The 12,851-nt window shown below is 52.9% G+C and overlaps 2 protein-coding genes across 2 annotated transcripts; one reads left to right on the top strand and one right to left on the bottom strand.

The window, feature by feature from the left end:
* Window positions 1-1,158: 1,158 nt before the first annotated feature.
* On the top strand, window positions 1,159-1,395 carry N0V96_004817 (uncharacterized protein; the record flags this gene model as incomplete). The annotated part of the gene is made up of 1 exon (XM_053194879.2): window positions 1,159-1,395. The coding sequence occupies one exon, from the start codon at window positions 1,159-1,161 to the stop codon at window positions 1,393-1,395; it is 237 nt and encodes a 78-aa protein (XP_053047759.2).
* Window positions 1,396-5,311: 3,916 nt separating this feature from the next.
* PSD2 (phosphatidylserine decarboxylase) lies at window positions 5,312-8,933 on the bottom strand (the record flags this gene model as incomplete). The annotated part of the gene is made up of 5 exons (XM_065757230.1): window positions 5,312-5,521; window positions 5,577-6,328; window positions 6,384-8,577; window positions 8,642-8,686; window positions 8,775-8,933. 5 exons carry the CDS (start codon window positions 8,931-8,933, stop codon window positions 5,312-5,314), a joined length of 3,360 nt encoding a protein of 1,119 aa, XP_065613999.1.
* Window positions 8,934-12,851: the final 3,918 nt, after the last annotated feature.

Raw genomic sequence — 12,851 nt, 5'->3', positions numbered from 1 at the left:
ACACTTTCTTTTCCGCTGGCAAGCTCTTCTGGATCTAGATGGGGGGGTCCTTTCAAAGTCCAAGGGCCAGGCCGACGAACCAGACGACGCGCCGTGGCTAGAAATGGTCAGCCCAGCCTACCTTACAGGATACATGTGTATGTACTTCAGGACCCGTCCGCCCTTTCAAGTTCCGGACCACCAACGCCCACCCGTCCGTATGATGATTTAGCACAGCCACAGGCCTCGAATCGTACGTTTTCACTCCCACCTTCCTCCCGTCAGATTGCACCAGATTCACCCGTCTGCTTACTTTGTCTCGGCGTCTATTGGCCAGAAGCCATCAACGTCACTCTTCTGGGCTCTTGATTGGTGAATCTCGACTGTGGCGGCTATCCTCTTGGGCAGTGGGGGGGGATTGAAGGGTTAAAGGGTTGAAGGTGCTGCCAGCCTGCGTTGCCTGCTCATCCCACAAGGGAGGGGGTGTGAAGGGAACTCGCCGGGCCTTGTTAGTGGACGGTTCCCTCTGTGCAGCGAGTCACACTCAATCTCCCCATGCCCGCCCTCGTCCGTTTTCTGCCTCTTTTGACGCCAAATCGCATGTTTCGTGCCCCCCCCCGTCCGCCGATTTGGGTCCAAATTGACAGGTGGGAGCGCGCGCGCCGTAAGGATACATCACAAATGTACGTGGTACGGAGTACCTACCTGTGGCATTCGTACAAATCGTCCTACTGTGAGTACAGGTTAGAAGTCTCGAGTGGAGGAAGGGGAGAAGCGAAAAAAGGGCCCCCCTGGTGCCTGGTCTGGTGTCACGCCCACCGTCCATGCCTACCGCGCAGTTCGTCTCTTCGCCCATAACTTCCAGCCCAAATATAATGCAGCCCGTCTGCTCCCCCTCATAGCTCGCCTTCTATCATCTTGTTTTCCATTCTCCCTTTCAAGGATTCTAATAATAACCGATCAAGCCCTACTACCACCATCCTGCTCTCTCCCTCTGCCACCAGAGCCGCGTGTCGATAACTCCACATTCAACTTGACCTCAGCCTCACTCAACCTCTTACACAAAGCACGCGACCACCTCTCTTCAACTATCTGAGAGCTTCTCCGTCTTCTCTCAACCTACAGCCTACAACCAAGTCTTCTTACCTGCTCATACAACAACCAGACGCCCACTTAAAAATGTCGCCCACATACACCATGTCCGCACACCTGTGCAAGTCCATCTACGCCTCATGGCGCGAAACCCGCCGTTCGCCTTCCGATCTGCCCTCCCCCGGCGTCCAGGCCCCCAGCATGACCTCCTACTTCCCTCGCAGCCCTTCTCCTGAGAAGCGCTCCATGGACAGCGACCGCAGCGAGACCTCCGTGCCCATGTCTCGATCGCCCTCAGCCTCGTCGTGGCGTGGACCCAAATAGATGGCGACTGCACGCATCTCGGTTGGCTCTTATACTCTGAGCTTGAAGCTTTGGGCTTCGGCTTGTAGAGCTCTCCGCAACCACTCTTATCCAGTCGAACCAAGCAACATCATCGGAACTTGGGATACTGGGCTACCTGCATGTACGCATTTACGATAGTCACGGAAACCGGAAAGGCGTCAAGGGTATTGGAATTTCAAAAACCGCAACTTCAATCTCTCAATCTTCGAAGCTAGACTTGCAGCACGCGAGCTCAAGTCCACCCCACTGCGCCGACGTTACCTCCAACCGGCGCCGCTGACTCGGTCGCTTTCGCGTTCGGGTGCCTTATCAACGGCGGGGCTTTTACAGAGAACCACAGCACAAACGCTCAATTCTATCTTGGTTTAGATTGAGAGTTTTGCCGGATTTACAGCATCGGGGAGTTTACGGCGCATACAACACAATCAATCAAACATTCATATCAAGTTCCGGCAGTTTTTGGTGGGGTGGGAGGAAAGGACGTAAATCCGAAAAGGTTTCCTCGTCACGCCATCAGGGTCAGGCATCACATCAAGCCCACTTTTCTTGTCTCTTTTGTACTCGGTACCCTTTCCTCTTTGCAAGTTGGCTCGTACCATCAGCAGGCAGGGGAGGGAGTCAAGAGCCCCCTCCATGATTGTATCGCCGGCGGGGCACCCGGAGGAAGGTGGGATGTGAAGGGAAAGGGGAAGAATATCGTTCGAGAGACATGCAAAGCTACGACATTTGTCTCCATCTTTGCTTTGCCCCCCCCAATCCACCCCTCCTACCTTCTGCCTGCGTCTGCTTGCCTTGCATTGGGTTTTTATTTTATTTCTTGTTCTTCTGTAGCAGAGCCTCCAACACTGGCTCCCGTGTATGGAATAGATACCCCCCCAAATAAATTGTTCACATCAACTTCTCCTGTGCCACTGCAGCCAGCAATTCTTGGCAACTGTGATTGAAACATTGTAATCTGCAAGTTCATCAACAAAGTCAACCCAATGTCATCACCAAATGTCTTTTCATCATGATGCCCCGTCTACAGCCGAATGACCCTCTTCACGTGCCAAGTTTCCTCCTCCTAACCAACTTCAGCCCCCCAATCTATAGGTACTCCGTTCATACACGTGTAGGTCCACATCCGACTTCCGACACCGACTCTTCTCGAACCGTCCCTTCCCCCTCCGAACCGGCACTTCACTGTTATCAATCAGTGATCGTCGGGCGGAGCCCCCCTCCCCTTCCCCTTACTGCCTGCGTACATTATTATCGCGTACCATCAGTACGGAGTACGGAGTACGCAGTATGAGGCTATGAGCGACTTTTGGGGGGTAACCTACCCCACATGAGCCACACACTGAGTGCATCTCCAACAAACTCTCAGAGAAACCGAACTCCGAAACCAGGGAACACGATCGCAAGGCAAGAGTAGTAGAGTCCGTAGACCGCTGTTGACCGGCCCCACCACCATGACGCAACGAAGGGTGGAAAACGTGAGAAGTGCTCACGGGAAGTTCCATCACCCTAGTTCGCGCAAGACCAACACCAGAATGACTGGGTGAGAGGAGGAGAGACTCTGAGAGAGAGACGGGAGTCCACTTTGGTGGAGGGCCGGACCTGCATTGGAATTGAGACTGAACATCATACACCGGGGGGCGGCAAGTCGGGAGTGGCCCTCCACTGATGAGCGTGATGATGTTCGTCTCTGCTTTGACTTGACTATGCACAGTATGTACGCACCGCGTCGTGCGCGTCAAGTTGTTCACCGTGATCTTGTCGGAGGACACTCGTCATTAGGGGTGGTTGCTCTCCTCGGGTTAACGATTACCCAGCATCCCACTTTCCCTCCTTTCGTTCCTGTCGCCGTTGCCGTTCCCGATGGGTAGGGCTCCGTAGACGGGATACACGGCAGTCCCGCGCCCGAGTCGGTTCATCCGTGACCTCCTCCCATCTCTCTGTCCGGACCGGGGGGCCGGCCATTGATCATACACGGAGTCCTGATGGCTATTCCATAAAGTCTTCGGCCATTGTCCACTCTCCAAGTGGCTACGACTCGCCGGTCGTACATCAACACCACCAGAGCATACTCTTCACTTCTTTCTCCCAGTGATGTTTTAATCAACACTCTTGTTTTAGCTATTTCTTCACAAAGTACACATATTGCAGAAATGTTCATCACTCAAAATAGGGAGAATATACAAAAGTCGGGGAAAACCCCCCGCGCTCACGAGATTGTGGGGCAAGTGGCCCTTTCTCTTGATCATTCTGCAATCCTTCTCATCCATCATTAAAGAGAAGAGAGATCCTTTACTAGATTCTACCTAGTTGCACCGTTACGCTCTCTCCAGAAAACCCTCCAGATTTATGCCTAAAGATGAATGAAAAAAAAAAAAAATGAAAAAAAAAAAGATGAAGAAAAAAAGCGAAAGAATGAAGTTTCAGAGTCTAGTCAATCCCGAATGGGTTCGAGTCCCCTCAAAAGGTGACAAACAAGTTTCCTCATTAAATGAAAAAGTAAACCACCATAAAACCCGTCGACGATGCTGCGCTGCGCTGCGCCCCCACTTCCGTCCCTCCTCCACCTGCACCACACTTTCCCCCCTCCTCACCGACTCACTCACTCACTCGGTGGTGCCCCACACCTCACGTCATTCTCCCAGCTTCACCAACACCTTCACTACTTCCGTGTACCGTTACGACCTCTCATTCCCTCTCATACAACGGTCCAACCACCACCCATCGTTCATCACTCATCACCACCACCGTCTGTCTCATCACTCACTCTACCCCAATCCACTTCACCACTTCACCTACACACACACACACACACACACACACACACACACGCTCATGATCACTCTGCCGCTCTCAAGGAAAAAAAAAAAGGGGCTTCAGCTAAACTCCAACCCAGCATTCCCATGTCGGCACACGGCAACATCATAACCTCCCCTAACGAATAAGGCCAGTATCATCCTTGGACAAAAAGACCAGAAAGAAAAAGGGATGATGGCTACTCGCCGAATGACGAGCCAAAAAAAATCAAAAAAAAAAAATCAATTAAACCCCCAGTCCAAACTCTCAACCTCCTCAATGCCCAAACTAATAATAGGACCCCCCTCCACACTCTCCATCCTGACTTCATCAATGCCATGGACAACTCTCCCCTTATTTAGACTCTAGTCCGGTCCTTCTAGAAGCAAGTCATGGAATGATCGATCATTCAATCGCTCCCTACGCGACTCGTGTAGTCCATCGTCTCCAGCGTCACAACCTGCCAGAGTCTCATTCTATAACGCAGTTGCACCCCTCCATAACCTACATCGTGGGGACATGCACTCATCTGGAGCCTCACTGCAGATGGGAAACTTTCCCTTTTAGACCTCGACGCATCAGATCATTGGTCACCACATCACCTTTGGCTTCATCAGGAACCAGGGGGCCCGTTTTACAGAAAACTGACATGTTGCTGCATTCTTTCAAAGCGAGCGAGCGACATTGCTGATCCCCCACCTCGCCAAGCAAGGCCCTCCCCGCACCCTAGACTCTCCTCTTCTCTCATTTTCTGTACTCTGTATTGCGTAAAAAAGTATTGCCTCTGATCCAATAATGTGTGTGCTCCCACATCCCGTGCCCTTATGCTCGGTGCCGTTATCGCTGCACTACTGTCGCATTCAACCATGTCGCGTGTCTGTTGAAAGCCACCAGCATCACAGAAGCGAAACGAAAAGAAACAAGCTCGACGCGGCTCGTGCGAAGAGCGAGAAATCACCCTGTTCTTACCCAACACCGTTTTGTTGTCTACCTGTTCACGCTCCTCTCATCTTCCAGCCACTGATAGGTACTCGTATTCGGAACCGGTGGCAAAACGCACATGGCGCCCGAAGCGCTCACAAGCAACGCGAAGACGGCGACTCTACATGGCCGACGCAGCGTGCGTAGTGATGCCAGCACTGGCGTTCGGAGTATCTTCGCCGCTGGATGACTCTTCGCTTCCGAGGCTGCCTCCGATACGACGTTTGGCGTCCTTCTTCTCGGCATCGGTGACGTCCTTTGCGTCCTTCCGCATGTCAGGACCCCACTGATGCTGGTCGGGAGCGTGCCCGACAGACATGCCTACGCGAACCTACGAATAATGTCAACAGCCATTTTCTGTAGGGGAGTTTTGCACTGTAACTTACCAGAGTCTCAAGAGCTCCGTTGGAGTTGTCGGTCAGATCGCCGTCGAACTTCATCTTGCCCGGCTCAAATAGCAGTACGATCGTGCTGCCACCAAATTTGAAGTAGCCGAGTTCGTCGGCACGATTGACTTGTGCACCCTCTTTCTGAGTAATGACAGTACTGCCAACCATCATGGCACCAACACAGATGACCATGACGCGGCCGTGAGTCGGGCTATCGATGGGGCAGAGAACTCGGACGTTCTCACCGTAGACATCGAGAGCGGAACGGATGGCCATGGGGTTCACCGTGTAGTATTCTCCGGCGATTGTCTTGGGCTTGCCCAAAACACCATCAACAGGGATGTGGAAGCGATGGTAATCCTGGGGCGCCAAACGGAAGATACCAAGAGCACCATTTTCGAAGCGCTTCACGTCTTCGGGATAAGCGTCACCAAGCAAGCGCTTGATGGAGAACTCGCGGCCTTTGATCCAAACCTGGGTCGCCTGGCTCACACTGTTGAAGACAACGCTGCGACAGTCGGCAGGAGACACGACAACGTCAGGACGGTCAGGGGCAGAGCATGGGCGAGCTTCGGGTTTCAGAGCTCTGTAAAAGAACTCGTTGAAGTTCTTGAACTCTTCTGTCGGAAGGAGCACCTCAGACATGTCGAGCCGGTGGAACTCGATAAACTTGGGGATCTCAGCCTTAGAAGCCGGGTCATCAAACTTCTTGCCCTGCTTGACACTCATGCTCTTGAGCATCTTGCGGACTAAAATAGCATTGTCAGTCGAGCTTCTTGCGAACTATCTGCGGTAGAAACTTACTTCGCTTGGTCTCCATGTTGCTCGACTTCAGTCCCTTGTACAACAGGCGAATACCCAGTCTGACATAGACGCTCATCTTCTCCTCATTGATTTGGCCAGTAATTCGATCTTGAACAAGGATGTTTGCGGAATTGGCTCCTAGCTTGTAACCACCGTATGAGATCTTTGTAATGACCTTGGAGTACCACTTGCGCTGGGCCTGGCTGGCGGTGACGAAGCCGCCCATGACGAGGTTGTTGACTTGTCTCCAGTCCTGGCTTGCGCAGGTTGCAATGTGAGTGATGATGTCGGTATCCTTGCGCTTGTTCAAGCGCGGCTGGTGGCAGATGGGGCATTCTCTGATTTCAACCACATGCTCCTCGCCGGCACGATCCTCGGCCAGGTCGTCCCTGTCCAGCAATTCACCTTCCTCGCCAGGAGTGCTGAGCTCCGGAACATCGAGAGTTCCATCGGACGAGCTAGACCCATCTGCTGGTAGACCGCCGTGAACGTTGCTGGTGCCTTGAGCAGAAAGCAAATTCTTGACTCTGTCAGCATCCGGCAGCATGCCCTTCATTCTGTCTGTGACGCTGAGTTGTGGGCGGCTCTTAGCCTCCAACTGATCCTCCAAGCATATCACAGCCTCGTCGAATGTCAGGTCCGAAATGTCATCGCCTTGGGCTCTATGGGGGAATCGCTGGAAGAAGCTATCGATGGTTGACTCGCGCAACGTCGATCCGAGGGTGTCCAGCATTGTAGTCAGCTCAATCTTGCTGATGCGGCCGCTCTCATCGGTGTCGTATTGCTTGAGCATCGATCTCCAGAATTGCTGTCGCAAAGCCGGGTAAGGGACGTATTTGGCGCGGATGTAGAGGACCGGGTTGTGCTTGGCCTCCCACTTCTTGGCGTCCTTCATCTTCAGGGCGACGCTGAAGTCGTGGAATTCCGCATCGTCTGCCTCAAGCTCGGCAGTTTGCGCACCGGCTCCAGCGAGGGCTTGCTCAGGAGACAGGAACTCTGGATTCAAGGTCGACACCTGCGCGGGAGGCGTAGGCGTTGTTGTTCCGGTTTGGGTAGTTGTGGATGCACTGCTTGCATTCTTCGACAATCCAGGTCGCACCTTGCTCAAGCTTTGGGAAGACGATGTACGGGACATTCCTAGCTTCTTGAAGCGGCGCTGTTGAGGGGCGACATACTCATGGGGCTCGGGTACGTCGTAAAGACCAGTTTCGGGATCTGCCTGGGGGGCCTTGTCGATGAGCTCCCTGATAGGTAATGAGCAGTCGGCGATGAAATCGTTTCCAGAGTACTTGTCGTGATCCATCACAGTAAAGGAGAACGAGTATGTCTGCTCGTGACCCTGTACTTGGAAAATCATCTTTTCGTTGAAGACCGGGTTGAGATTGTGCCGTACTCGCTTGGTCCGATACGTCTTCTTGCCGAGTGACGCAACGACAAAAGGATCCATGTCAAATGTAGTCCGCGTTGAGTTGGGCTCGGGAGGCAGATCCGTAATGTTCAAGACTTCAAGATAGATGACTCCCACAACGTCGCTTCCACTATTATTGAACTCGTATGTTTGGTCTCTTCTCTTCTTCTTGAGGCCCTTAATCCTCAGGCGTCGCTTGCGTTTCTCGGCGACTTCGGGTTTGCTAGGATCATCGTCTTCGGGGGTATCATCTTCGATATCGAGATCATCGTCATCGTCATCTTCTTGGTAGGCGTCGGTTTGGTTGCGCGACAGGGGAGGTGACGGGTTTGTTCCGCTGACTCTCATATTCTGGACCGGCTGGATGAGGGGGGTCATGGTCGGTGTGATTTGTCGGGAGCCCGCAGGCAACTGATTGAGCAAAGCATTGAGCTTCTCGAATATTTGTTCGTGGGAAGCGGCCGTGTTAGACTGGTCGAAGAGGGTGAACTGGAGCATGACCTCGCCAGAGACCACGCTGGTCTTCTTGCCGGGTCTCTTGCTCTTGAGAGGGTACCATCTCGGAGCTTGTTCGATTTGCTCATTGGCGAAGATCTCCTCCAAAGCCAGGTCAAACTCGCCAAGGTAGTCCTTGCCGAAGCGGTCCTTGTCCCAGCATATAACATCGAGAAGGAGGCTCTGGGTCGAATTGACTGGCAGTTCTTCGATGACGTTCCATTCTGGATTGAGAGTCTTGGGCACTTCGTGGGTAGTCACCTTGGCGTCACCGAGGGTTAAAACCAGGTACTAGGAGATTTCATGTTAGACAATTCATAACGAAAGCGCGCGCGGGTTGGATTCAAATTCGTACTGGGTCGGACGTGCCGCGTCTGTCTTTTGCGGCAAGATTTCGAGCCTAACAAGCATCAAGCGTCAGCAATCGTTGTGTCTTGGCTACCGACTTGGATCCGCGCATTGGCGTTACAGTAACAAAGTAGCAGTACCTTCATAACGACGACCTTCAAGGTCAAGCCATTCTCCTTTGGAGTCAACTCCATCTTGCTGTTGGTGCTGCCGGTGCTGTTGTTTCTCGTAGGACTGCTGCTGCGGCTATTACGGAGGGAGGAGCTGGACTTGAGTCGTCCAGGGATGATGCGGACCATGGTGGACGACAGCGGGTCGGGGAGCGGCCCCTAAAAAGAGTTGCGGCAAGCCAAGAAGAGGGTTTGGAGGGCGCAGGGCACACGACGTGTGTGTGAGGGCGACAGGCCAAGAGCAGACACCACTCACGGGCAGAGCGGCCAGATTGGGGGGTGGGGGTGACGTAGGAGACGCAATGCGGAGCGCTGGGAAGCCTTAGGTCGCGTCAGGTACTTGCGGTACCTTACGTATTTGGCTCCAGCGACTATCCAATTGTCATGACCCGACAGGCCAAATGTCCGACTTGTTTCTGGGGTGGGCGTACACAGCAAGGCAGCCCTTCTTTCCGACCTCTCACACACCTCGGCTTGCTGTTGCTGTTGCTTGTTGCTGCGCTCGAATTGTTGTTGGCAGGGCCCGAGGCGTAGGTAGTGAGTGGAGCGGTGGTGCTTGGTGGTGGGCAGTGGCGTGCGGCAAGCTGGCAGAGGCGCGCGCGCTCAGGAGATGAGGTAGCGTAGCTGCAAGTGGTGACAGGGTTTCGGTAGTAGTATAGCTTGCTGGTTGCTGATCCGCGCTTCTCAACGAGTGCGACGCTGCGTTCTGTTCGTTGCGATATGTGCTTCCCTGCCAACTGGACCGCTCAACGACGCAAGACAGCGAAAGGTGGCGTTTACTCGAGATAGCTCTGGACGAATTGGCGATGACTGGCGAGCCACACGTAACAATTGCTGTCGGATGTGGTTGGGGGAGGCCTTTTGATAGCGTGTCGAGCAGGGGCCTTTTGGTTGCCTCGACGTACAGCTGAAGACCAATTCAGGTTGAGGTTTTGACCTCGTAGGTTTGGAACCGTCAATGACCTTGAGATGAAGCCAATGTCAGTATTGGTCGGTGATCGACCTCACGAAGGGAAAAAAAAATGTCTAGTAGTAGATGATGAGAAAAAGGGGAAGGGTTGGAAGTAGAGAGCAACGAAGAGAAGAAGAAGGAAGAAGAGAGATGAGGTAGGAGCTTGGGGCCCCTTGAGGGCTGATGTGTGAATAATAAGAGGCCCGGGGTCGAGAATGGAAAGTTGAGTGAACAAATGTACAGATTTAATTATGTGGCTTCGATGCACATCCAACCTGGCGCCACCGCCATGTGCAACTGGAACGAAGGAGTAAGCTAGGGAGAAGGGCCCGACAGGAGGAAGCGAGAAGAAAAAAAAAAAGTAGCGTTCTAGGATGATTTAAGACGCTTTTTTTGTTTCCTGCGAGCAGAGTCTCGATGGAAAACAGGAAGAAGGTAGAGGAGAGGGTGAGAGAGAGACGGGGAGAGAGAATGAGAAAGAGGCAGAAGCAGAGGCGTCGCAGAAGTCCACGGCTCAATGCAAGCGGAGGTCAAGGTCGGAGAGGGAGCGAGAGCAACTCTGGAGCCTGACCAGGGGAGAAAGAGAGAGGAGCAGTTGCCTATCTTACTTGGGAAAAAGAATTTGGACATGTACTTCTGGTTGAATCGCAAGAGACGCGGTGTTCGAGGTACCTTTTTTTCTTGTTGTTTTTACGTCCGATGTGGCCATGTATAGACACAAGACAAAACGTATAGCGAGGGTATTCAGGCCGGGCGGGTACTTTGAGATTTGGTGAGATTTCGGTGGTGGAGCAAAGTACCGCTTCGTCTCGTCGTATGTTCCAGCGTATTTCGTCCCAGATACGACGACTTCTGGTGGGCAGCGGTGGCCGTTGACTGGAAAGGTCCGCGGGTGCTTCGGCTCGTGGTGCAATCCCCTAGCGGGCAAAGTGGCCACTGTTTGGGGTGATGTGGGTGCGGTTGGGTGGGTTCACTTGAGGCGTTTGGCGTGGTTTGGGGTGGGAGGCGGGATCCTGAGCAGGGAATAGAGCTGGAGACGGACGGAGCTGGAGAGCTGGAGCTGAAGCTGAAGCGGCGTCCAACGATGAGTAGAAACTCGGGGTTGAAAACAGCCAAAAACGGGAATCTCTGGGAGCGAAAGACGCTTTAGGGCAGCTTACACAAGGTAATGGAGGCAAGGTAGTACCTATGTAGGTATATATCACTTGGAACCTTGGTCACTCGCAGCTAGGCGTTGAGAATGTCTTCATACAAGCACTGGCACGCTCATGGAAACCCAAAAGTTGAAAAGTGAGGAAGAAGGATACCTAGATGATAGAAGAACCCAAGTAGAGTTCGAGAACGAGAACAGACGACACCAAGGGGGGAAGGTCCGGGCCATGTTTTTGTCTTTTATCTTTTCCTCTCACAACTTCTCAGGGCAAGGAAGGTAGTTCAATACTCCAAATGTCTGGTAACGTAGGTAATGTATGGTATTTCCCTCACCCGAGCCCGCCGACCGCACAGTTTGAAGAAGGTGGCCTCTTGTCTTCCAGTGACGCATACATAAGGTAAGGTCTGGTAGGCGAAAGCGAGCTCTCTATCTGCTGTCTTTGCTTTGTACTACCTAGGTACGTCCCCAAGAAAGACATGCACCTCAAGCCTCCTGCGTTGAGAGCTTCTTTACTGGGGTGAGCGAGCATGTGCGTGAGGCATTCACAATCTGCGGCTTTCCAGGCTCAGTGTTGTACCTACATTTCGAGGGTGGTTAATTTCTGCAGTACGTGCCCGCCCAGTCTGAGGTGACATCGGTGTCAGCTCGTGTACTTCTCAGCGTGGTACATATTCCGCGAAGCCAAAGCAGAAAGTACTTCATGAAGCAGGAAGTCAAAGTACCGCCGTACCGAAATGGAAACCCCCAAGGAACGGCATCCTCCCGTCTACAAAAGTAATACAAGTATTCAATACCTGAGCACACTGAGCTACCTTACCTTAGGTAAGACGCAATGTGTTTTTAGACGCTCCTTCCCAATCCTTCCTCAATTCCAATGGCAGGTGCAACCATATCAGTTTCCTTAGAGTTGAGACACGAACAATTCACTCATCATCTAAGCGTGAGATAGAGCAGGCACGCAAGTTCACACATGCCAAAGATCATAAGGTACCTAGACAGCAAGATAAGGTAAGGCAGGTAGGAATGAGCCGGAACGCCAGAATGCTTGGCCCCCACGTTATGGACAGGCAAGACAGGCAAGACGGGCAAGACAGGCACGAAAATGAAGGGCGAGTGCGAGCGCGAACCTGCGAGAGGGAGAAACAGCGCAAGTCAACTTGCTTTTCTGCACTTGCTTTTGATGTATTTTCCATGTGCCTTCGAGCCTTAGATACCCTTAACCTTCTTGCTGTTTCTCAACTCTGTCGCAATGCATTTCCACCGCCTCTTCCTCCATTGTTTTCACCATATGGACCATGGTTTTCATCTGTCCACCACTCACTCCCCTTCATCATCAAACAGCAGCTAGACACACTATCTCGGACTCGCACAAGAACCCGTGCCTGACCATCACTGCGCACCCTATTTGCCCATCCTATCAGGCTGTCTCCCCAGTTAGATGCAGCTCCCTGTTCTAACCCCATCTCGCCCCAATATACCCCATCCACAGTGGTCATTATGCCATCCCGAATCCCGTCTGTCGCTTGTCCTTTTCCCTCATGTTCGTTCGCTTCCCTGTCAATCTCATCCCCTGCTGGCCTGCTCTCCTCTTCCGCCCCGTCGGTCGCGTGCCTATCCCCTCGGTCGCTTGTCGCCGTATTAGCGACACCCGCGTCTTGTCAACATATCGCGCATCACGATAGACCTCCCAAGTCGAGTTAGCCGGTCCATAACTACCCCAAACATTGCCCAAAAGCCTGGGTAGCCCCTCTTGGATAGTTACCAACTCATCATCATGTCCGATTTTCCCGCGTCAATCCGTTCCGAATCTCTACCCAGACGCAGCAGGCCACGAGTCTTCAGCCGGGACTGAGACAGGTCCAAGTCCTGGTCCATGTCCATAGCCCCAGACGATGCCCCTCCCCTCCCCAGAATCTCCTCACTCTACGGATACATACACGCT

This window comes from Colletotrichum fioriniae (assembly GCF_027942845.1).
Source record: "Colletotrichum fioriniae strain IMI 355084 chromosome Unknown scaffold_5, whole genome shotgun sequence".
Lineage (NCBI taxonomy): Eukaryota > Fungi > Ascomycota > Sordariomycetes > Glomerellales > Glomerellaceae > Colletotrichum > Colletotrichum fioriniae.
The sequence above is the reverse complement of the archived record's forward strand: the minus strand, read 5'-3'. Positions and strand labels throughout refer to the sequence as shown.